General features: G+C 36.3%; 1 protein-coding gene across 1 annotated transcript; it reads right to left on the bottom strand.

Annotated features, from left to right (window-relative positions):
• On the bottom strand, nucleotides 1–21,638 carry LOC125401123 (vomeronasal type-2 receptor 116-like). The gene is made up of 6 exons (XM_048435349.3): nucleotides 21,442–21,638; nucleotides 13,906–14,185; nucleotides 12,733–13,533; nucleotides 11,815–12,042; nucleotides 4,610–4,733; nucleotides 1–920 (listed from the first exon to the last, which is right to left on the bottom strand). The coding sequence occupies exons 1-6, from the start codon at nucleotides 21,633–21,635 to the stop codon at nucleotides 1–3; spliced, it is 2,547 nt and encodes an 848-aa protein (XP_048291306.3). The 5' UTR covers nucleotides 21,636–21,638.
• Between the last annotated feature and the right edge of the window lie 5,690 nt (nucleotides 21,639–27,328).

Below are 27,328 nucleotides of genomic sequence, written 5' to 3'. Positions count from 1 at the left end.
TTAATGAACATTTTCAGCTTTATCATTTGTGACTCTGAACTTGCGAAAAGAATTTATCTGTGGTCTTAACAAAATAATGTAGCATTTGGGGGCAAAAATGCAAAGAAATAGCCCTGCACTTGAGGCCAAGATGCAGAAGACCTCCACAGCCACCAGAGCCTTGCCTTTGGTGCTGTGGTAGACAGCCAGGAAGGTGATCCAGACACTACAGAACACCAGCATGCTGAACGACAGGAACTTTGCTTCATTGAATGTGTCCGGCAGATTCCTAGCCAGGAAAGCTACAATGAAAGTCGCTAGTGCGAGAGACCCCAGGTATCCCAGGACAAAGTAGAAGAAGATTACCGAACCTTTGTTGCAAACAATAATGATGTGGCCGTGTTCCATATGTACATCAGTGTTAACAAATGGAGGGGAAGTTCCTAACCAGGTTCCACAGAGAATCATTTGAATCACGGTGCATATGGGGATGATGAAATTAGGTGCCCCTGATATGAGCAGTGACCTCATCCTTCTTTCTGGAGCAGTGACCTTGAACGCCAATACTACAGTAATTGTCTTTGCCAAGACAGAAGAGGTGGCCACAGTGAACACAATTGCGAATGTGGTCTGCTGCATTATACAGCTGGGTGTGTCTGGATGGCCAATGTAGAGCAAGGGACAGAGAAAGCAACAGATGAGGGAGACGAGTAGGACATAGCTGAGAGCTCTGTTATTTGCCTTGACAATGGGAGTGTCCCGGTGCTTCAAGAAGACATACAGTACAAAAGCTGTAAGAGCTGAGAAGCATAGAGCCAAGCAGGTCAGAGACATTCCCAAGGGATCTTCATAAGCCAGAAAGCTCACAACTCTTTGGAGGCAGTGAGTTTGATCTTTGTTGGCATACTGGTCATGTGGACACTTCACACATTCATCCATGTCTAGTAGAGGAAGGGTATTATTATCAATTTTCATTTTTCTCTATTATGTACAACTTATGCTAAACTAATGCATTGGAAAACAATAGCTCGACTATTATTACCTCTTTCTGTATAAGGAAATTTAAATGTTGTTTATTCATAGGATTTAATCTGAATTATTTTTATGAAAGGCTTTGTTAATATTTATCTTTCAGAGTCAAGAGTCTTTGATATACTTCCCAAAGAATGAAATGCTGTTGTATCATATTCATGTTTCTACAATAGCATATTTTGGTAAGATCAGTCATGGAATCACACTGTTGCTATTCATACTTTTGTATATTATGCAGAACAAGAACTTAGAATGAGCAGTTTCCATGCATGTTATGGTAGATCTCTGAACCTCAAGTATGGTCCTGACCAAGGACCAGAACAAGAGACATGATAAAGTGGATGGGAGAAAGACCATCAGACAAAAGCCCTATACAAAGAACTACAGGCAACTAAGGAATACTGAAAATGGGAGATACAGTCTTCCACAGAGAAGAGCATACCAACAGATGATATTTGGATAACAAAAAGTTCAGCCATGAAAGCAAGCAAGAAAAAAGCACTGATATGTCAAGCAAGGCAGTGATAGCACGAACAAGTTACCACACAAATTCTCTACATGGCAAAAATATCACCTTTGGTTTATGTTTCAGTACATGAATTTTGGTAGGGCATATTATTTGCCAGTTTTGCTAATTTCTGTGAGATTCAACTACTCAATATTCCCAGAAGTGTAGACTTCATTGAGAAGCATTATGTGCAAGATAATTTTCCATATTTTAAGGACATAATTTTGAAAGAAAATAAGGGGTAGGGACTGAGACCTTCCTTCTAGCTGTGTCTATGTAATTTACAGCCTAATATATTCAGTTTTCTTTCAGTGACATTGAGTCAGTGGATCAAACTGAGAAGTGATGCTGTCTTACAATTACTGAGTCACTAAATTGATGAGTGTACATTCTCTTTTGATTTTTATATTCTCTCTGATTGTGAAAAACAGTGTTTCCTAAACTAGTAAATAGAACTATCAAAATACTTCAACTCTTTCTATCCATTTAAAAATGATTATATATTATAAAATATTATGTTTTAACGTCTTTAGAAATACATATAGAAACAAGGGGAAATTTAATAAAATTTAGTTTAGCATCCATGTATTCAGTCAACACAAATTCACTAAACTTAAACTTTTAATTGAACTTCATATATATTCTATAGAATCATTTGAATCAATATTTTTATTAATTTCTTTTTTATGCTTTATTCTATGCAAGTGGTTTATATTCTTGAATAGTTCACTGGTTTCTGTTACCAAGTATGTTTAACATTGTTGTGTAATTTAAATTATGTACTTCATCTTCATAATACTTGTGTCCAAATCATATGAAACCATTTGCGTTCTGGTATAGCTCTTAAATGAATTTAGAAGGTAATAATTTGACTGTTTCTAATTATTCCAACTGCAATTAATTCTGTATATTTTTACCAGATAAACTGCCAATAATATAATTTTCAAAGTTTCTATGAAATTCAATATAGATATTATCACATTTTTTTCAGCAGATTGTGAGTCCAGTGCACAAAAGTACCTCCCAGGGTTCACGTCAGATGCTCCAACTTTGTGAAGGGAACTGAGAAGATGTCTAGTCTGAAAGATAACAGAATAACTCACACACATGCTGCTGGGGTCCTGCTGTTTATTCCTCTGTTCTATTTCCATGTCTGTAGCATCTCGTTTTCCTTTGCTTCAATTCTCTGTTCCAGTTCTCTAGTTCTAAATATTTTTCTAAATCTGTTTCAATTCTCTGTTCCAATCTCCCTGCATTTCTGTTCACCTATCTTAAAAATATTGTTTTTTCAGGAGATCCGAGCAGTCAGAAAAAATTTTACAAGAGTTACATCTCACTGGCCAAAACTGCATTTCTTTTGGAGATCAATAAGGGCAGAACCCCTTTTCATGGCAACACAAAGTTTTAAGTTTCTTGGACTAGATTGTAACCAGAGGGTGGGGGCAGAGTTCCCAGAGAGGTAAGCTGTGAGACACAGGTCTTTTATCAGCTAGACTTAGCAGACAAAGAATTGGCATGTTTTTTCAGGCTGCTTTATGTTAATAAGAATGGTTAGAAACCTGTGACTCTGACCTTGTGCATAACTGTAAAGTTTTAAACTTATGATTTATTTACAAAACCTTTAGTCTAGTTTGAACTTACTCTTAGTTAAAAGTGAGCTAATTGTGTGTACTTTGCCTTTTGACATTGGAGAATTTGTTGATTTCAGTTTTAGTCTAGGTAAAGAGAACGAAGCAGACTTTGAGTGTCTTACATCTTTGTGGAACAACGTATGTAGTTATGAAGCATGCCCTATTATTTTTCTATATATCAAAATTATACTGCTTAATTAGAAGTCATCTTCTTGATCACTCACAGATATTTGTGTGCCTAGTACATATATCCACAGATATATGTGTGCCCGGTGGAATAGTTTCACGGGATAAACACACAAGCAGTGTGAAGACACCCAAAGATACCATTAGGAAAGAAATGAAGTGACTCATGAGAGAAATTACAGATACAGGAAACCAGATTTCAGAGTCAGTGATTCTGTAAGTTTTTGTAGACATGATTGTCTCCATTCAAAATTTATTTGTCTTGTGGGTTGACACTTAAATTTTCTGTTGTCATATGCTGTGTATGCCCATGGCCACTGACAATATTCAGTTAAAAATTGTCCATGAATACATGTTATGGTCATTCCAATAAAAAAATAATTCAGAGATCAAAATTTTGGCATCCAAACTCATGTGTGTACTAGGATATAATGAAAATGAATCTTACCAATAACTGTATTGATCTACCATAGCACACGATAAAAACACATGTTTCTAAAGCATGATACAACAGTACCAAGCATTCATTTCTTGTTAGAGACATTGATTAGCATTGGAAAATATGGCTGTTGTGGTAGTTTGAAACAACTGGTCCCATAATCTCATAGAAAGTGGCACTTGTGAGAAGTATGGGTTTTTGGAGTAGTTGTGGCCTTGGTGGAGCTGTGTCACTGAGGAGTGGGCTTTGAGCTCTCCTTTGACCTAGCTCAGTGTGATTACCAATTCAATTCCTGATCAAAATGGAAAATTCTCAGCTTCTTCTTGAATATTATGCCCTATCCAGCACCATGTCGGCCTGCATGCTACTATGTCCTAGCATGATGAAAATGGACTAAACTTCTGAACTGTAAGCCATCCCAATTTTTTTTAAATCATATTTTCCATGGTTGTGGTCTTTTACAGGGATAGAAACCATAAGTAAGGCAGATGCGTAGCAACTATATCCTTAATAAAAGTGAAAAGTAGATATAATTTAATGCAATATGCAGAATTCTAAGATAAAGATGAGATGCTATAGTAATTTTATTACTAAAAAGAAATGATTAAGGAAAAAATACTTCACCGCTTCTGGAATGATGAGAGAGAAATAAAGTTCATGAGCAGTATAGTTTAACATAGGCAGTATTGTTTTCCAAATTGCAGTATTATTATTTTTCTAACTTTGTAATGAGTGTTTTTACTGTTCCTTTCCCCTGAAAGGCTCTTTAAAAACTTTATAATTGAGACAGAAAGTATACAGTCTGTTGATTATTTTGGTAAAGTATATTCTTACTTGTCATGTTTGAAATTTCATTTTCAGGACACGGGTTGCAATCAAAACAGCAGATAGCCCTTCCCTCTTGAGGGAATTTTCTTAGTCCTGGACGGCAAGGTGGGCTGCATACCGAGGGTGGAGTCTGTAGTAAATCATATACATTTTACAAATTGAGTTTAATGCATATGAGAAAAGCAGCAGTGATTGACAGCGTGGCATAACTGGAAAAAAAACCCTTTTACAGACATGTATACTATTATGAAACAATTTTCATGTCTTTTCCTGTGTCTCTTTTTTCCCAAAAGCAGTTCCACAGGATGCTCCTAGATCCTGCACTAGAACACCAGTTGCAGCCCCACTCCCCCTTCCCACACCTGCCATGGATCTCACAGACCATTGCTTCCTAACCTCCCTGTTCTCATTCATTCCTGTCTCAGCCCTGAACTATACAGGTATGTCCTATTAAAACAGACTTTATCTTTTCCAGATGACCCTGTAGGCTTCTCACCTTCATCTCTCTCCCTGTTCCCCTAAACACAAACCCGATTTCTTGACCCGAGGGCTGCAATAGAACATCCTCTGCAGACTTCCCTCATTTCTGCCCACATCTCCTTTGGGTGGCAAAAACTATCCTCTCCTATTCTTCCTCCCCAACTCATTTCTGATTCCCAGCCCATAACTCCAGTAGGCATCCCCTGCTAATCCAAGTGTCCCCCTCCAGGTCAGTGAGTAGGCTGAGGACAATCATACAGTTCTCCTGCTGCTCATAAGACACATCGTTTTAGTCCCATCCCCAGCTCTGCAACTGAAAACCTGTTCTTGTTTCCATTTCACCTTTCTTCTCTGATCCTACCTCAGTGGATCACAAAGACCTTCAGCTCCAGCCTTCCTGTTCCCAACTCATTCCAGTGACCCAGCCTCAAACACCAACAGGAGTTCCCTGTGAACATAGTGACTGAACAAGTCAGGACAACTGGCAACATACAGACATCACTCTCTGAAAATTCAGAGAGAAAACAGAAACCAGGGAGCAAAATACACAGCAAGCAAAGACAAATCCAAAAATTAGCACCTAGAATTTTTTCATCCAAAATCCAGATGACAAAATCAAGCAATCAAAAAATATTAGCATCAGCCAGGAAAGTATGTCTTCATCAGAGCCCAGCTTTCTTACCTCAGCATGCCCTGAGTATCCAAATGCAGCTGAAGCACAGGCAAAAGATATTAAAACAGCCTGTTTGAATATGATAGCATCTCTAAATAAGAAATTAAGAAAAATTTTTAAAGAAACCCAGGAAAACACAAATAAATACTTTAAGGAATAAGCAAAACTGTTTAAGACCTGAAAACAGAAATAGAATCAAAAGGATAACCCTAAGTGAGGAAATTCTGGAAATGAAACATTTCGGAACTTGACATGAACTGCAGAGGAAAGCTTCACTGGCAGAATAAAAGACACGAGTGAGAGAATATGGGGCATTAAATGTGTGACAGAGGGCATGTGTACATATGTGTGACAGAGGACATGGGCACATATGTGTGACAGAGGATATGGGCACATATGTGTGACAGAGGACATGGGCACATATGTGTGACAGAGGACACGGGCACATATGTGTGACAGAGGACATGGGCACATATGTGAAATAAAATATTAAATCTAAAAAAACCTGACATAAAACAGTGAATAATTAGAGACATCACTATGAAAAGATCAAGACTAAGAATAAGAGGTAAAGAAGAAAGGGAACATACCTGGCTCAAGGCTCAGAAAATATTTTCCATAAAATTATACAAGAAACTATTACTGATGAAACAAAACAGATGACTGAAAAGGTAGGAGAAGCCTACAGAACTCCAAGTAGATTGATCCAGAAAAGAAAGGGCTTTGGTTTGTCATCTAAAAATCAAAACACTAAGCATACCAAACAAAGAAATAATATTATAATTGACAATGAAATGTTCAATTAACAAATAAAGGTAGTCCTGTTCGAATTATACCCAGCTTCTCAATGGAGACTCTAAAAGCCAGAAGGGCCCAGACAGATGTCCTGAATAATCTAAGAGACCACATATGACTGTCCAGGCTACCATGCAAAACAGAAAATTTTCAGTGATCATAATATAGAAAATAATATATTCTATCATAGAGTCAAATTCAAACAATATATCTACAAATCCAGTTTTATAGGAAGTGCTAGAAGGAAAAATCAAAACCAAAGAAATTAACAACACACATAAAATCATAGAAAATTATTTTACACCAGAAAAATCAAAAGATTGGAAATACACACACATAAACACACACACACACACACACACACACACACACAGAAAAACACACTCACAGACATATACACTCTAGTCTTCCCACTCAGAAAATTAGTATGAATCAACAAACATTGGAAATTAATATCTCAATGTCAGTGATCTCAGTTTCCCAATAAAAAGACATGGACTAACAGATTTACTGTGTAAACATGATCTATAACTGATGCATCAAAGAAACACCTTCAATTTTGAGGTTAGATATAACCTCAAAAAAAAAGAGTTGGAAAAAGATAATCTAAGAAAATGTACCTAACTCTAGAGTTGGTGTAGCTACTTTAATACCTAATGAAACAGACTTCAAGCAAAAACTATGCAAAAGAGATTGGAGAACATTCTACATACTCAAAAGGGGGAAAACCCACTAAGTTGATATTTTAATTCTTAACATCTATGCTACAAACAAAGAGATACTAGGTGTGTTAAAGACACTCTACCAAATCGTAAAATATGCATTGGTCCTCTTATACAGAAAGCGGGTGATGTTAACATTCCACTCTCAAAAATGGATTGTTCATCTAGAAACAAACTAAACAGTGAAATCCTTGAGTTAACAGACATTTTAATCCAAATGGACATAATTGTTATATACAGAACATTTCACCAAAATACAAAAGAATACTTCTATACTCAATACCTCATGGAACTGTCTCCAAAATTGTCAGGATACTCAGACACAAAGCAAGCCTCAACTGATAGAAGAATATTGAAATAACTCCATGTATCCTATCAGACTACCAGGTATTAAGCTTAATATTGACAACAACAACAGAAAAAAATAGAAAATCTACAAACTCATGAAAACTCTCTACTTAATAAAAAATGACTCAAGACAAAATTCGGGAAAAAAATTAGAGGTTTTCTTAAATTCAAGGAGATTAAAAATTTAACAAATGCAGACTTATGGGAAGCAGCGAGAGTGGAGCTAAGAAGAAATTCCTAGCACTATGTACCTTCATAAAGACACTGGAGAGATCCCAAACTATCAACTTACTAGCATACTTGAAAGCTCTATAACAAAGAGATATAATCACACCAAAGAATATTAGATGGCAAGAGATAATCAAAATGAATGCTTAAATGTATTAAAGAGAATGATGCAGAAAACCAGTGAAACAAAGAGATGGTTCTTTGAGAAAATCAACATCATAAAATAAATCCCTTATCCACTCTAAACAGCAGAGAGAAAATAATCAAATTAATGAGATAGAAGAAAAGGAGGACATATAAACAGACACTAAGGAAATTCAGAAAATTGTAAGTACATAACTTGAAAACCTATCCAGAGGACATACTTTAAAAACGTGTACTTCACTAAATTCAAAAATGTAAAATCAATCAGCAGTTCTCTCAAAAGGTACAGCTTACAAAAGTTAAAACAAGTTTAATTTAACAATTTAAACAGAACTCTCACTCCTAATGAAATAGAAGTAGTCATTAACATTATTACAACAAAAAAGGAAAAACTCAAATCAAAACTACAAACACAGAAAAAACAAAAATACAAAACACAAAAAAGCAAGCAACCAACAACAACAAAAAACCCAAACCAAACAAACAAACAAAGAAAACCTCATGACTTCAAGGTTTCAGGAGAGAATTCTACCATACTGTTCAAGAAGAGTTAATTCTAATAATCTCTGAATTATTCCACAAAATTGGAACAGAAGGAACATTGTCCAATTCATTTTATGAGGCCACATTTATCCTGATATGAATAACAGCTAAAGCCTCAGCAAAGAAAGACAATTACAAATAAATTTCTCTATGGACATAGATTCAAAAACACTCAGTAAAAGCATTCAAACAAAATCCAAGAACACATTAAAAAGATTTTCCTCCATCACCCAGTAGGTTTTATCCGGGAGATGCCTGGATGGTTCAATACAGGAAATCAGTAAATGTAATCCACTATATGAATAAATACATGGAAATACCACAGCTTTATTTCATTAGATTCAGAAAAAACCTTGCAAATCCAACATTTCTTTGTAATGAAATGTCAGATGAGATTAAGGATACAAGGGACATAATTAAACATAAAAGATAATTTATAGCAAGCTTATAGTTGTTATTAAAATAAATGGAAATAAACTGGAAGTCCTTCCACTAAAATCAGTAGCAAAACAATGTTGTCCACTCCCTCCATATTTATTATATATAGTATTGGAATTTTAGCTAGGAAATTAAGACAATCAAATAGATGATAGAGAAAGACAGAATCATTATTTGCAGAGAATTTTATAGTATGCCAAATTGCATTAAAAAGTCCACCAGGGAACCCATACAGATAATAAATATTTTCAACTAAATGGCTACATACAATATTAACTTAAAAATATCTCTCTTGTATACAAATGTTGAGCAGAAAGTACTCAGGGGAACAACACCTTTCATAATATCTTCAACTAGTATAATATATCTTGAGTAAACTCTAAGTAAGCAAGAGAAATACTTCTGTGATAAAACTTCAATCTTTGGAGAAAGAAAGTGAAGACAAAATCAGGAGATGGAAAGTGCTCCCATGCTCATGGATTGGAAAGGATAACATAGTAAAAGTGGACAGCCTACAAGAGCAGTCTAAAGATTCAATGCATTCCCAAGAGAAATTTCAACACAATTCTTTACAAACCTTGAAAGGACAAGTCTCTGGTGCGGGAGAATTATCTGTATTCTGTCAATCATGTATTTTAATAAAACGCTGATTGGCCAGGCAGGAAGTATAGGCGGGTCAACCAGACAGGAAGTAGAGGCGGGGCAATGAGAATAGGATAAGGCTAGGGAGGAGAAAGCTCCCTCAGCCATTCCTGTGCCGACCACTGAAGAAGCAACATGTAAACTTGCCCAGCTGGAAAAGGTACTGAGCCATTAGGACTAACATAGATAATGATAATGGATTAATGTAAGTTATAAGGACTAATAAGAAGCCTGACCTAATGGGCCAATCAGTTTATAGTCTTATGGAGTCCTGTGTGTGATTTTCTCTGGGACTTGCCGGTTGTGGGGTACCGGGCGGGACAGAAACCCCAACAAGCCAACCCGTCATGTTACAAGTCTCAACATCACGTGAATAAATAATAACCTCAAGAGACCTAAACCAATCTTGAATTGCAAAAGAGCCGAGGAAGTATCACCAAATCTATACCTTTCAGATTGGGTAAGTTTAATAGCACAAGTAATATCTCATGCTGGTGAGGACGTGGAACAAGTGAACACCCCTCCACTGCTGGTGAGAGTGCTAATTAAACATCCAGCATGGAAATCAAAATGTCAGTTTCTCAGAAAAATGAGACTAGGTCCATCTCTAGACCCAGCTAAACAATTTTGGGGTATATACATAAAGGACGCCTACAAAACATTTGACCTAAAATCTGTCCTGCCAACAAATATGGTAGGGTCATAGTGGCACAGATTTCATAGGAGTAGACAACCATTGTTTGGTTTGAATTTTATCCACTCCATGGGAAGGAATTCATACTTAACACAGCTTGGGTAACTATGAGCCAGAAACTGGAAAGAACAGAGAACAAATACTCATTGGTCTGAAAGAGGGATGGAGATAGAGACAGAGACCCACATTGGAGCACTGGACTGAGCTCCCAAAGCCCAGATGAAGAGCAGAAGGAGGGAGAATATAAGAAAGGAAGGCAGGACCGCGAGGGGTGCGTCCACCCACGGAGACTGTGGAACTGATCTAGTGGGAGCTCACCAAGGCCAGCTGGACTGGATCTGAACCAGCTTGTGATCAAACTAGACTCTCTGAATGTGGCTGATAATGAGGGCCGACAGAGAAGCCAAAGATAATGACACTGGATTTTGATTCTACTGCATGCACTGGCTTTTTGGGAGCCTAGTCTGTTTGGATGCACACCTTCCTAGGATGGGGGACTTGGATTTCCCACAAGGCAGGGCACCCTGACTTCTCTTAGGACTGGAGAGCGACGGGGAGGGGGAGAGGGGGGAGTGGGACGGAAATGGGAGGATGGGAGGAGGTGGAAATTTTAAATTAATTAATTACTTAATTAAAAAAACACAAAAATCAGTAACATGATTCTCAATGGTTCCCAGATCAGTCCCTTAACCAGTCATCAGCAAAAAAACTTCCTCCATTAGGAGGTCAGAACTGATGCAGAAACCTCAGCCAGGTATTATGCAGAGGTCCTCCCCCTTGAGTTCAAGGAATCCTGTGGAAGTGGAAGTAGAAAACTTCTCAGAGGCAGAGGAGAGAGAGGACAACAGGAGCTGAGGTTCTGAATCTACTAAGGAGGGCACAAATGAGCTCACAGGGACTGAAGCAAGAAACACAGGGCCTGCCTGGGTCTGTAACAGGGCCTCTGCATATACGTCAAAATATTATGTTAGAACTTTTGTGAGACTCGTGGCTGTGAGAATAGGTGGGTCACTATTCTTGTTCTATCTCATGGGACTCTTTTCTTCCTGTTGGGCTGACATGACCAACTTCAACATAATAGTTTCTCCTTGGTTTTATTGTATTTAATTTTACTATGTTTGTTTTTTATTTCTAAGAATCCTGTATTTTCTACTGAGAGACACAAAGGGAATAGAACTGGATAGGAGGGAGGGAAGGAGATGGAGAAATTGGGAGGAGTAGATGGAGGGTAAACTATAATCAGTATTGTATGAGAAAAGAATCTGTCTTCAATAAAAAATTAGAATAAAATTTTATTATTTTTTAAAATAAATATGAAGGTTTGGTCATTTATATCTTGTCAAATAAGAGAAAAAGAGAAGAGAAGAGAGAGAAGGAGGGTTGGAAAGTGAGTCATGAAATGAATAAATGACAAAATGCTTTATTCCATGAGGAATCATGAGCAGACCATGTGATTTTAGGTATTTTTGATACACATAAAGCCTTAGAGTTAGGAACAACTCACCTGTCTAAAACCTGTAGCCCACTCTATCATTTCATCAGACATATATAACTGTTGATAATTTGGAAAATGACTGGAAAACTTTCCTATTTTCATCTTAAGTCCAAAATTTGGTGGAAAATCCATGATGTAGAAAATGTCATATTCTGTATTCAGTTTTACTTTCTGGTTCATGGCCACAAAGTCTCCAGCAGGATTTTCAAATTGTATGTTCTTCAGAAAAGAGAATATCTAAAATACATTTGTCATTTTAGTTTCAACTATGATAACATATTAGGCAGGAAAATAAAATATTTTAATGACCCTAATTTTCATTAGCCTCTCCTAAAATATAATTTATTAAAAGTTCTTAGTAATAAAAAAGAAGAAATTCCATGTATATGGAAAGATTTCTATGCTTTAAAAATACAAATTTCTTACTGGAGTTGATGTCTTAAAACATGCACATCTGTATTGTATGCCTGAAATGTAGTTGCACATTCTCAAGTTTTTTCTACTAACAGTGTTATTTAATCCTGACTTAGGGAATTGAAATCCTTAGTTGGTAAAAGTCAAAGCCATTTTATATTTGTATTATTTCACTACATTGATAAGAAACTTTTTGATCACATCAAAGGGGAGTCATTTTAGTATTGCCATTTAATAATTTCACGAGAAAATATTTCTTTTCAAATGTAAAAAACTGTGTGGTTAAACTGAACAAAATTTCTTGACTGAGATTGTAAAATGCTGACTTGGGTGCCAGTGTTAACTGTATGATATTTCGTGACACTAACATGATCTGACTCATATGCAGTGCCAGGGTAAAGACACATGTGCATGCAGAAAAAAGATTCCTTATTTGCATCGATTTGGACCTTGTGGTTCCTTTAAGAACATCATCTCTGTGACATTCATGCCTTTCTGTATAAGACACATTACCTTCCAGGAGTCAAGTTCCAGCTTCTTACCAGCATTCTTTGGCCATGTGTCTACTTGTAGATGCATCTCATGGAGTGTGTGGGCCACAGCATACACTGCATTATATAAGTTATAAGCTACATCACTCATGGACATTCCGAACGGTGTCCTAAATAACCATTTCAATAGGGTTCTTGTTGGACAATTCTTCAGTTTGTCACAATTAGATGATGGTAAAGAACATTTAAAATAAGACCACCATAGTTTTACAAGAGAAACTTCATCACTGTAGTTTAAAGGACGCATTGTCTGCAGAAATTGTTTAAAACCAGACATCTCAGAATGCTGATGGGAAAAAATGAGAATCCCATCGGGGGAGTTAAGCATGAAATCTCCTTCTATGAACATATCAAATTGTGACACACTGACCCAGATTCTCTGAATCTTTAGAGGTTTCCACATCCAAAAGTTGAATGCCATATTAGTATCTCTGTCTCCATAGACAATCACTACTTTTGCTGACGATGTCATGACCTTGTTATAATTCTTCATATACATTTTCCAGTATAACTCTCTATTCAGTGGGATAATAGCCACAAATGCTAAACAGACAATGTTTCTTTTCATCATTCCTCTCCATTCAGAAAGAAAATGATTTCCAAGATCTTCATCTGAGATGATCATTCCCACCCAGTTCCATCTGAAGTAAACCACTAGGGACACAATGGCCAGTGCTAGAGATGTGTCCTTGGGCGATATCTGGGAGAGATGAGGAAATTGTTCATGGACACTCAGTTGAGGGTGAAAATACCCATAATAAAGCTGAAAGACATAGAACACAAGCAACAGTGTGAAGAAGATGGAAGCGTGACACTCAGTCTAAGATCTATGTGTGCTAAGCAGATGCTGAGAGAGCTAGAAATTGTGAATTCCTCATTTATTATTAAAATCATATCAAATTTCTCATGATTATCTAAACTATTATAGATTAAGAGTTTTGATAAATGTTTCACATTTTTTGCTTCCTCCCATGTTCATTTCTTATAAAGTTGTGTTTCCCACAGTGTTTGAGTATTTATGCTTTATGAAGCAGAAAATACATAAACCCAATCTCTGTCTTCCCACCACCATTTGTACTCAGAATAGCAGCCTGAAGGGAAAATACTTCATTAAAATTAATCCAGCCAGGCTTACCTCTGGAGTTCTAGAAAGGTAGAGGAGGAACCCAAAAATGGCAGATGCTCGCCACCGTGGTCCTGTAAGTGTAATTAAATATCTTCTCTCTTTTGAGCAGTAGTAGTTAGGAAAGTATTCTCTTCTTCTTGAAGAGAAAATAGATTTAATGTGACCATAAGACACATTACATTTGATGGTAGCTAGCAGAGAAATGTTGGGTAAAATATGAGGATTCCTATTGATTTCTTCCATGGCAAAATAAAGAGAGAAAATCAAGTTGATGTTGTCAGGTGTCAACCTGAAATCAGAGCACAGTAATCATGAAAGATTAGGCTCCAAACATGATAATCTTCATTATACGCAGTGTGGGTTCAGCACTGAATTATCTTTTTTTGACCCATTGCTAGGATGATATACACAAGTCCTTGTATTGTTGTCTATTATGATGTGAGGCATGGGGAGGAATATAAAGATCATATTTTTTTATGTTTGTTTCTTTGGGTTGGTGGGTTCTTTTTTTCTATCAATGGGATTCTGTCATTTTGAAGTTTTCTATAGATTCATCCTTTTTTTGCTGAACACCATGAGAATCTTTGTGCAGTCCATGGAACAGAATAGATGAATTGATCAACATTGAATCTGCTCATACATGTGTACTGTAATTCTAATACATGACATATTTGCAAAATAAATCGATATCATCTGCTATCAAGGTAGTTATACTCTTTTACACAGAGGCAGAACTGACCAATGGCATGATGTTGTTATAGCCATAGAGAATATGTGGACAAATAGTTCTGTGTCAAAAGCTCTGAACTCTCCAGCATATTCATAGGTAATGCAAAGAGCATGATCATTATTACTCTTCCTCGCTGCTTCCACACAGTTTTGCTTTTATTCTCTATTTGAGACTTTGCAATATTGAATGATATAAGATTAGTTATAACTACAACTTTTCCCTGAGAGGAATGAACTTTAACCTCACGATGACCCTTAGATTGTACTGATGCATTTCATCCTGTGTTCACAGCTGGTTACCAGAGACTTGTCCCTGGATTCTAGTACTTTCATTTTTGTTGTGATATGTTAACACCTCTCTAACATATTCACTTTTATTTTGCCTTTCATTTACATATTTAACTGGTCATAACTGCATTGATATAGTTTTTGTATAGTTTGATGATCTTATTTAACAATAATGTACCATTTCAGCATTTTGTGTATTACTGTCTTTGTTTTGACTCATTTACTGTATTTTCTGCATGGCTTTCTGACTATAGTAAGTGTTCAAATAACAAGATATGACGTGTGGCTGGTACTGAATTCTGAATCATCTATGCTCCCTCTACTTGTCTGTTTCTCATGCTGAAAGAACTTTCTTGTCCTGTGTATTATTTTCTCTTTTTTCAGAAAGACCTGGAATATTCCACATTTTCTAGGTCCTTGCCATTCTATATTGGAGACTGATATGTGCTTTTAAAATTGAGTTCTTTCATTAACCCACTATTATTGCTGTTCTGTTAAAGATTCATGATGGAGCATGTGATCAAACTGGACACTCGGATGTGACTGGCAATGAAGGCTAACTGAAAAGCCAAGGACAGTGGCACTGGGTTTTGATTCTACTGCATGAACTGACTTTGTGGGAGCCTGGTTTGTTTGGAGGCTCACCTTTGTAGACCTGGATGGAGGGGGGAGGACCTTGGACTTCCCACGGGGCAGGGAACCCTGACTGCTCTTAGGACTAGAGAGGGAGGGGGAGGTGGGAATGGGGAGAGTAAAGGGAGGCGGGGAAGAGGTGGAAATTTTGAATAAATAAATAAATAAATTTTAAAAAGATTCACATTTCAAATAATATAGGACATTGTTTATAAATTAGCTTTTTTACATCTTCAAAGAATTTTTAGTTTCATGTGGAAACAGAGAAAAGCCCAGGACAGCTTAAACAATCCTAGACATTGAAATAACTGTTGGGGATATCACTATCCTAATCTTACATTGTACGACATAGCTATTGTAAAAAAAAAAAGCAGCAAGATATTTTTACAAAAATAATATGTTGATTAATAGCATGGAATTGAGGACCACTACAGAAGTCCATACACCTATGGACAACTACTTTTTGATAAAGAATCTAGAAATACACAGTGGAAAAAATAAAAAGCATCTTCAATAAATGGTGTTAGCCAAAGGGGTAGCTGCATGGAGTAGAACACAAATATATCTATAACTATCAACCCTCACAAAACTCAACTCTAAACGGATAGAAGACCTCAGATTAAGAACAGATACACTAGCTCTGATGAAATAGAATGCAGTGAAAGTCTTGAATTCATTTGTACGACAAAAGGGTTTTTTTGACAGCAGATTGCAGCCCAAAAACAATAATAATAGATTAGTAGGATCTCATGAAACTGAAAGGATTTTCTATGGCAAAGAAAGCTGTCTTTCAGACAGAGTCACAGGCAACACAATGGAAAATATATTTTTTGCCAAGTAAACATCCAATGGAATGCTAATATCAACTGGGAAAGTAAGTAAATAATCTTGATAAGAAACATAAAATATTTATAAAATATTTATTTAGCACAAAATACTGCTGAATAAACAATATTGATTACCCATAAAGTAAACTCTTCTGTACAGGCAGAATATAAGAAGAAAAAATACACTGGTTTGGAAACATTGTTTGCAACTTAGAGATAATATCCCCCTCTATAATGAACATATCTGTATATTAAGAAAATCAAGGAAATGGCAAGGACCGCATAACAATTTTCTATAACTGCGGAATGTAAGCATCCATGAGTCAGTTTCTATATTAAGACATCACTTTTTATTAGTAAAAAGAGAAAGACAGGAATCTATATTGAATATATTTGCCTTACCATTTTCTTTTTTACTCTTACATAAGGGAAAATTAAATTCTTTGGCCTTCTCTTATCTTAAGCTATGTAAATATGTAATAATAGATCCTGCAATTTCAAGGATCATGTACTAGCAAGTGTCAAAGTTTTATGTGTAAAATATCTCATACTCTTAAAACAGGAAATGACATCACTGAGGCATATTGATTCATTAGCTGGAGAAACTTGAGAGTGGAAATGAATTACAAATATCTTCCTGATTTCCAGGTCAAAGCCCCACTGCTCTGTCGAGGTTATCACAGGCTATGGGGGAAATACCACAGGTTTTTGTGGAGATTTTCTTTTTCAAACTCTTCTCACTTTTCCCTTCATGCTCTTCATTGCAGTCTGATAAATAGGTCTACTATGTCATCTTCTCTGTGTTGCAATTTCGTGCAAATATTGTTTTTTAGTCTGTTACATGACAGCTTTCCCCATAATTCCACATTCTACATCACCCCGTGGAATTTTCTGATGAACAAACTAGTGTTCAACAAAACATACATTGTTGCAATTCTACAGCAACTTTCCATTTTTCCAAGATATTCACTTATGTAGCTAGTGAGCAGAAACATTTTCTTCTACCTTGAATTTCATAGCATGATAGATTACTAAAAGCTGAACACAAACTTTATGTAAAACTGTAAAATTCACTCTAATGATCCTCATACATACATTGTGTTTCATCTTGAAATATGTTGTTTGCTAAAAATTTAGAAACTCATTTTGGACATTTTCCCTAGCATATTTCAGGAGAAATTGTCACAATTTTCTCAACTGAAACCTTAAACCAAGCAATATCATTAATAAAGTAAAATTATTGCCAGATGTATAGATCAAAGATTATATTCCCGTAATACACAAATAAAATTTATATGATTAGGAAAGAGAATAAAAATTTAAATGTATTGTCTTATCACAGACCCAGTTTTCAGGATCAGCCATACTGCTATCACAGAATTTCTTCCTGGTACCTCACCTTTCTCAGCTTTAATCACTAGCAAGTATTCTCCAGGAACACACCAGCAGAGCGGGGCAGTAAAACTGGTAAGATACAGCCAACATGTTTTCTGAAAATCAAAACAGGGATCAGAAACCAATGAACGAAACAAAAATTCAGAAAAGAAATTAAAGAAATAATCTCCTAAACCAATAATCATGCCAAACCAGGTCTCACAAAAACACAATCAACAGAAGTACAAGGTCTCCACCAGACCCCAGCTATTCTGCCACAGAATGTCATGAATATTCCAAGACAGGTGAAGCAGAAGAAAAAGATTTTAAAATCAACTATATGAATGTGATAGCGGTCTTTTAGCAGGAAATGAATAAATTGCTTAAAGAAATTCAGGGAAAAAAAGAAAATAGAAGGAAATGTAAGAAAAGTAGAGAGATCATGTACTAGCAAGTTAACTGCACCACACAAACTCTTGAAAAGAATAAGAAATCAGATACAAGAGGAGCTGATGACAAGGAAAATCAAACATAGGGATGAAATTAATAAAATAGAAACAACGGAACAATAAAAAGAACCAATTTAGCAGAGTTGATGCTTTGATAAAATCAACAAGATAGACAAACCCTTAAGCAAACTAACTGAAATGCTCAGAAACAATATCCATCTTAATAAAATAAAAGGCAAAATGGGGACGTAACGAAAGACAAATGAAGAATCCAGAAAATCGTAGCAATATACTTTAAAAATTTGTACTCTATAACTTTAAAAAATTTAAAATAAATAGTTAATTTTCTTAAGAGGTATCATTGATCATAGATAAGACAAGCTCAGATAAAAATGTAGATGTACCTATAATCCCTCATGAAATGTAAATTATCATCTAATTCTTTCACAACAAATAAGTCAAAATAACAAACAGAATAAAGCCCACGAAAGCCTGGCGGTGGTGGCACATGCCTTTAATCCCAGCACTCAGGAGGCAGAAGGCAGGCGGATCTCTGTGAGTTCGATACCAGCCTGGTCTACAAGAGCTAGTTCCGGGACAGTCTCCAAAGCTACAGAGCAACTCTGTCAAAAAAAAAAAAAAGCCCACTAAACACAAAACAATTCTACTAGACATTCAAGAAAAAGTTAATTACTAAGCCCCTCATCCCATTCCTCTAAATAGAAAGAGAAGGATCATTGCCCAATTCATTTATAAGAACACAACTATGCTGATACACATACAACCAAGGACTCAGCAGATGAAGAATTATAGAACAATTCTCCTTATGAATATGATGCAAAATATTTTAAAAATGCTTACAAACTGAATTTAAAAAAATAACAATAAGCCCATCAACCATGATCAAATAGACTTCTTCCCAGAGATTCTGGGATAGTTCACAATAGGAAAAACAGTAAACCTAATCCACCATGAAACTAAACTGAAAGAAAAAAAATCTCCATCTTATTAGATATCCAAAAATCTTTTGAAAAATAACGCACTCCATCATCACTAAAGTCCTGGAAAGTTTCAGGTTACAGCAGGCAATAATAAACACAATAAAGGGAATTTAGATTATGTGGCCAATATCAAATTAAATAGAGAGAAGCTCAGAGCAATTCCCCTAAAATTAGAACATGACAGAGATGTCCAACTCTCTCCATACCCATTCAGTGTCACCCCTCAAGTTTTAGCTGGAGCAATAATACAACTGACAGAGATGAATAGGATACATATTGGAAAGTAAGAAATTTAAATATTCTTATTTGCAGATGATATGAATATCATATATATATATATATATATATATATATGGCTGAGAAACTTAAGGAAACATTCAAAACTTTAACCATCAGGACAAGGCCATCAAAACTTTTTGAGATTCAATCTTAAGCCTGTCTGAATGGCTTAGTAAATAACATGGAGAACAGCTCATTCTGGCAAGAATGTAGAGCAAGGCAAATACTCTTCCATTGGTGGTTGCAGGTCAACTTTTACAGCTACTATAATAATAATTATGGCAGTATTTCAGAAAGTTGGAAATCTACTTCAATATCCATTTATACAACTCTTGATCATGTTCTGAAAAGACATTCCATCCTACCACAAGGACACTAGCTCAACTATGTTCATTGTGGCTTTATTCACAATAGCAGGAAACTGGAAACAATCTCAACCTAAGAATGGATAAAGAAATGTGTTTGGATAAAGAAGCACACAATGGAGTATTACTCAACTGTTTAAAAAGTGACATTATGAAAATTTCAGGCAATCAGTGAAACTGATTAATTATAATTATAATTATATTAATTATAATTTATATAAATATTAATATAATTATAATCAATTATAATTAGACGAAATTATCCTAAGTGAGGTAATCCAGCCTCAGAAAGACAACTATGGGATGTTTTCTCTTATAAAAGGATATTAGTTGTTAATTAATTAATAATCAAGGTACAATTCACACATACAAACAGGTTGTTTAAAGAGTATATTTCTAGTCATAGTATTTTTTGGGAAGGGGAAATAGAATAATAGTTTGACTTGAATGGGGACAGGTTGGTGATGGGAGTGGGAAGGATAAGGTCAGGGTAAAGGGTTGGAATGAGAGAGTTCAGGGATTGACAGTTGGAACTGATTAGTCTTTTTGGTTGCTTTGGAAACAGAGTGGAAACTTCTTGATATCTTTGAAGGTGACTCTATTGAGGAATCCCTATAAGGGAGAATATGCATTGTGCAATGGCCCTGTTTGTAGCCAGAAAAGGTTACCAGTTGTGGAATTGTGTTGTATTTGCTTGAAATTTTGATTGACGGGTTCCTATGGAGATCAACAAACAACCCAGGATGTTGCTAAGACAGAAGTTAGCTCTCTGAAAACAGACTGTCTCCCTATGGCCCAAAACAACAGACTCACAGCTCATTGAACATGGTGAGCTTAACTGGGCCCTTTACTTCTGTGTTCTAGTCTCTTTGGTGAAAGAAGGTACCACGGAGGCTACTGCAAGATAATACCAAACACTAACCCAATGACAAACCGTTCCACATCTCATCATTCCTGCCTGGAATATATGCCCAGGCAATGGCAGCACGGAATTTGTGGGAGTAGACAACCAATGTACACCTTAAAAGGAGTCCCAGGCCACGAGGGAGTTCATGTCCTACACTATGTGAATTTCCAAGACATGGAGACTGGATAACCCAAAGACCAAGGGTGGAACCAAACACTACTGCATAAAATGATATCATTTCCTAATGATATTATACTGTATTTATAGATTAGTGTCTTGTCTAGTAGACTTCGGAGAAGTTTCTTCAATCACCAGATAGGAGCAGGTGCATATATCTACAACCAGATACTATGCTATATTTGGTTCTATGCTTCTGAGGAATAACACATGAGTCTATGAGTTGCAGAGGTCATCTTAAGGTAATCTCTTAGGAGCATGGTATAAGTATGAGCCATTCATTCGGCTTCTACCTGGAAATGTTGACTAAAGAATGACAAACAACAGCTTTCCCATAAATCATTAGACTTAGTGAAATAACCAGCAGTAAAACAGTAAATAAATTTGGGTTGTGCTGTAGAGGAAGAAAGACAACACATATTGAAGACACACAGAATTATGGTCTATTTCTCAGTACCCAAAAAATACAACATCTCCCATACTTAACTACAATTAATGACTCAAAGATGTACTTACTTCTTGTTTAGATTCTCAGTGAAATCATTATTCTTTACATACCCATCCTCTGTATAAATAGAAAAGAAACAATGTTCCTCTATATCTTGTTCTTTGTTGTTCTTTTTTATTCTCATGAAGCACTTGGGGTCAGTCAAACTGCAGAAAATGAGGGAAAGATTCAGGACCAAAAGGAAAAAGATCAAAGAGAGCATCTTTGTTATGTCTCTAAGTTAGGAGCCTAAGCAGAGTGCAGCATGAAGAGTCAGACGGAAACCCGTGTATCAGCTATGCATGCACACATCCAGGTGTCTCTTTTCATCACTGCAGATACTACTAAAGAATGCCTGTACTTCTCTCAGTAGTGTTTTTCAGCCCTTTGTTCACCTCTGAGGGATTCTTAAGTGTTCTCTGTCCCGAGGCTCTGCATCTGAGTTCCTATGTTCAGGTGACAAGAAATGGATAATTATTTTGCTTACAATTATCTTTTCCTCTGTATCCCTCATGGTTCCATCTGTTTCAGTGGATCTGAAGGCCCCAGAGATGATTCCTCTTGGGCAAAATGCTAAAAAGCCTCATTCATCAAACCAGTTCTCTAATTCCCATTTGAATAGCTGACTTGGATTCCATAACACATTTAAAGCAGGTTTTGAGATGGAAGTGGAAGAGATCGTTATTCCTAGACAGATCTTATTACAGACACACAGGCAATATGAACAATAATGTTCAGGATCGGAAATAATATTATTGCATTGGTGTTGTCCTACATCAGTGGAGCATGCACTGCATGATTCATTCAAGTCTGAGTGCCTGCTAATGCACACAGTCCCATGTATCTCCCTGTGTTAGAAATTTAGTCATTATTACTAATCCAGAACTAATCAATACTACCTGACTATCAAGGCTAGAAACTACTGGACATTAGAGTTCTAAATCATGACCTAGACCTCAGTTTTCAATAATGTGTATTTTGTGATCAACCATTTCTACATCTACAGCATTGATTTCTTGTGGAGGTCCAGTATGTGGGCCTACTTCCTCCTTGTCTGATGGTCAGAGAGTTTTAGGTTTCTAAAAACTGTTGACAACAACCAGGGCTACACATACTGACAAAAGGTGTGGTTACTTGGTCATTTTGACATTAAGGTGGTCCATACAGATATGATATGATGTGATAGTTTGCATAAGCAACCCCAAAACTTCTACCAAGTAGCTTCTACAACTCATAAATACTTTCAGTAATGTATCAGAATACAAGATTAACTAAAAAAAAAGCAATAACCATCCTGTGCAGATGATACATGGGCTGAGAAAGAAATCAGAGAAACATCACTCTTCACAATAGCCACAAATAGTATAAAATATCTTGTAGTGATACTAACCAAACAAGTGGAAGACTTGTATGACAAGAACTTTAACTCTTTGAAGAAAGAAATTGAAGAAGACACCAGAAAGTGGAAAGATCTCCCATGTTCTTGACTAGGCAGAATTAACATAGTAAAAGTGGCAATCTTACCAAAAGCAATCTACAGATTCAACACAATGCCCAGCAAAATCCCAGGAAAATTCTTCACAGACCTCGAAAGAACGGTACTCAACTTCATATGGAAAAGCAAAAAGCCCAGGATAGCCAAAACAATCCTGTACAATAAAAGAACTTCTGAAGGCTGACTTCAAACTCTACTACAGAGCTACAGTACTAAAAACAACCTGGTATTGGCATAAGAACAGAAAGGAGGACCAATGGAACTGAGTAGAAGACCCAGATAGTAAATCCACACACCTTCGAACATCTGATTTTTGAAAAAGAAGCAAAATATATCAAATGGAAAAAAGAAAGCATATTTAACAAGTGGTGCTGGCATAACTGGATATCAACATGGAGAAAAATGAAAATAGACCCATATCTATCTCCATGCACAAAACTCAAGTCTAAATGGATCAAAGACCTCAACATAAAGCCAGCCACACTGAACCTTATAGAAGAGAAGGGGGGAAGTACACTTGAATGCATTGGCACAGGAGACCACTTTGTAAATGTAACCCCATTAGCACAGACACTGAGAGAAACAATAAAGAGGACACCCTGAAACTGAAATGGTGTAGGAGGTTTGTCTAGTTGTGTGTTACTTTCAACAGAGGAATCTAAAATGACTGAAAGACACTTAAGGAAATGTTCAACATCCTTAGTCATTAGAGAATTGCAAATCAAAACAACTCTGAGATTCCCTGTTACACCTGTAAGAATGGCCAAGATAAAATACACTGATGACGACTTATGCTGGAGATGTTGTGGGGAAAGGGAACACTTCTGTATTGCTGGTGGTAATGCAAGCTGGTACAACTCCTTTGGATATCAGTATGGTGATTTCCCAGAAAATTAGGAAACAACCTTCCTCAATACCAGTAATACCAATTTTGGGTAGATATCCAAATGATGCTCAATCATGCCACAAGGACATGTGCTCAACTATGTTCGTAGCTGCTTTGTTTGTCATAGTAAGAACCTGGAAACAACCTAAATGCCACTCGATTGAAGAATGGATAAGGAAAACTTGACACACAATGGAGTACTACACAGCAGAAAAAAATAATGACATCTTGAACTTTGCAGGAAAATGGATAGAGCTAGAAAACATTATTTTTAGTGAGGTTTATTATAATAAACTCATTATTTTAGTGAGACACAGAAAGACAATTATCACATGTACTCACTCATAGGTTGTTTTTAAATATAAAGCAAAGAAAACCAGCCTACAAACCACAATCCCAGAGAACCTAGACAACAATGAGGACACTATGAAAGACTTACATAGATCTAATCTACATGGGAAGTAGAAAGTAGAAAAAGACAAGATCTCCTGAGTAAATTGAGAGCATGGTACCTTGAAGGAGGGTTGAAGGGGAAGGGAGAGGCAGGGAGGGGAGCAGAGAAAAATGTAGAGCTCAATAAAATCAATAAAAAAGTATCAATAAAAGTCCCATGAAAATGTCAATATAATTTCTAAAGACAATGAAAAGATAAAAACAAGAGAATGATAGTTTTTAAAAATCTTCTTTACATTCAATTCATTTTCTTGTTTTCACATGCCAAACAAAACTTTCTCTTCTCTTCCCAGCTCTCTGTATTTTCCCTCAGTACCTTTTTCCTGAAACCAGGAGCAGGCATATCTCTGAAACTTTTGCCTATTCTTGAGATTCTTTTCCTCCTGTTGGTTTACCTTCTCCAGCCTCACCAGGGTGGCCTTATATATTGTTTCAACTTATATAGATGTCATCTATTAGAGACCTGCTCATTTTGGAAAAGAAATTGGGGGTGTGGATCTGGGGGAGACTATATGTAGTGTGGAGCTAGGAGCAGTAGAGGGTGGCAAAACTGTGGCTGTGACGTGTTGTATTAGATAAGAAAATAGTTCAATAAAAACAGAAAAATATGCTATATATCCTATGAGTGTATTTTGTATATGAATTGTTCTCTTTTGTTTTCGAATCCTTTATTTCTTGAGTATATCTAGTGGTTTGTCTATTATATGCATGGGAGGTTGATTTTATAGTACTGTCTATTTGGTGTTCTGCATGCCTCTTGGATTTGATGGAGTCTTACTTAGAGTTTTTATTTCTGAGAAGAGTCACCATGATCATGGTGAGTCTTGTTAAAGAACTGTGTAATTAAATGGTTTACAGTTTCAGAGGTTTAGTCCATTATCATTATGGCAGGACATGGTACCACACAGTCAGATACTGTGCTGGAGAAGGTTCTGAGAGTAGAAAAAGAGCTACATCTTGATCGACAGGCACTAGGAAGTGAACTGAGACACTGGGCATAGCCTGAGGGTTAAAGCCCCTCTCCACAGTAACATACTTCCTCCAACAAGGCCACATGATTTGAAATTTACTTTGATTGTGTAGTCCACTTCTTCACTACCTCAAATTTAAGACTTGATGTTCTCTCTCTCTCTCTCTCTCTCTCTCTCTCTCTCTCTCTCTTTCTCTCTTCCTCCCTCCCTCCCTCCCTCCTTCCCTCCCTCCTTTCCTTCCTTCCTTCCTTCTGTGGACACTTACTGTTTTGATTGTTCTCATTTATACTTCATGTGGAACCTAGGTAACCATAATTAGTAGTGAGTTCTTTTTCTTTGTTATCTTAGTCTTTTATCTGTTGTGCTGAATTGCTGTTTGAGCTTCTGTTTCATGTTACTACAAGTTAAAAAGTGTTTGACCTGTTATCAGGATTAGGGTCCAGTGATTTGAATATTTACTGTTTATGATCTAAATGAGTTTCATAAGATCGCTTTGTTACTTTAAGACAGGTGAGACATATTAGTCTAAATGAAGACATTAGAAAAATCTGGTGGTTTAAGTGGAGACCAGATGAAAAGGAACAGGATCAGGGGGCAGATAGCAAATGTGGAACACATGGTTTTCTGGCTAATTTGAGTTGGGATATATATGCGTGTACGAGTCTAGTGCATTTCCCTGAGTAGAAGTAGTCCTGCAACTGAGAAGATGAGTATGTTTGCCTGCAGAAGCTTGGCATCCACTTAAAGAGAGGAGTGGAGAATGGGTGATCTCGCAGAATTTGTGGAGTTGAATTAGTAGGAGATCTGGACACCTGATTAGGTATGAGTAAATGTCATTCCAGCAGGGGCGGATGTGATTAGTTATTTGGGTGATGTCTTTCTTTCTGATGAGCATTTGACTGGCCCATCATACAGAGACAAGAACATGAGAACAGAAGCTACATAGGATTTTCTCACAATCGTGCTGTATAAACAAACTTGCTCCAACATATAGTGAACCATTTCTTGTGGAAACTATATGAAGGAAGCAGTTTTACATATCTAAACCATTGCAGCATGAATGTTCAGTTATCATGCACTTTGCTTTGGTGATGTGACCCAGTTACACATCCTCTGGAAGAAGATCATCAGGATGATAGAAATAGAATTGACAAGAAGACAGAACATTGAGCAAAGGAACCAGAGTGAGTTGTGTCACATGTGATACCCCTAAACAATGTTTCATGTCTTCATCTTATCTCCATACCCACTGGCTTAAACTAAGAACTAAGCTTTTACGTAGTTAAACATTTGGAAAGAAATGGTAAACAACAACTGAATTCTACAACACGTGTTCTGTTTTAATGTGGTGACAACAATAAACTTCATTTGCTCCATTTTAATAATATATTTGAAGATCTATTAATTTCCTTCATTACATGTATTTTAAACAAAATCATTTTTGGTAAGCTCAGTCAACATGTGCCCAACCAATATACCCCAGTTGCAGAAAATGTATCCTATTAAGAAAAATATCTTCTTAGTAGATATATCCTCAATAATTCCTGAATTGATGACTGGTTAATGTTAACATGACTTTAAACATGGAAGTTCTTATTTTCTTTCATAGCTTCAAGGTATAATCTGCCTTGGTTGGGAATTTATGTGACAGGATCTTGAGGCAACTAATTTCATCACATTTTTGGACAGGAATCAGACAAGAACAGTTGCTTATTCCATTTCATGTTTTCCTTTTATATTCAATCAGTCCAGGAGCCCAGACATTGTACTACTGCCACCTACATCATTCAACCCAATGTCATTCGCCAATGTAGATAATGCCTGATATAAGTTCTCAGAGTTTTTTTATTATACTGTTTCAAAGTTCCATCTAGTTAACAATCAAGAGTAACTATAACAATCTTAGTTTTCCAGCAAAGTTCTGTGTTTAACTGATATGTGGATTCTTAAATATATTCATTACTACTGTGTTCTCCAGTCCTCAATAGATTCAAAATCTCCAACAACTTATTTATACATTGAAATAGGAGTAAAAATCCAAAGCTATCAAGGGGTTAGATTCCAGAATCTACCAGTCCTTTTCTAGTTTTTTAGCTACACCTTCACCCAAA

Source organism: Myodes glareolus, chromosome 24 (assembly GCF_982192425.1).
Source record: "Myodes glareolus chromosome 24, mMyoGla1.1, whole genome shotgun sequence".
In the NCBI taxonomy this organism is placed as follows: Eukaryota; Metazoa; Chordata; class Mammalia; order Rodentia; family Cricetidae; genus Myodes; species Myodes glareolus.
This window is presented reverse-complemented; position numbering and strand designations above follow the sequence as displayed.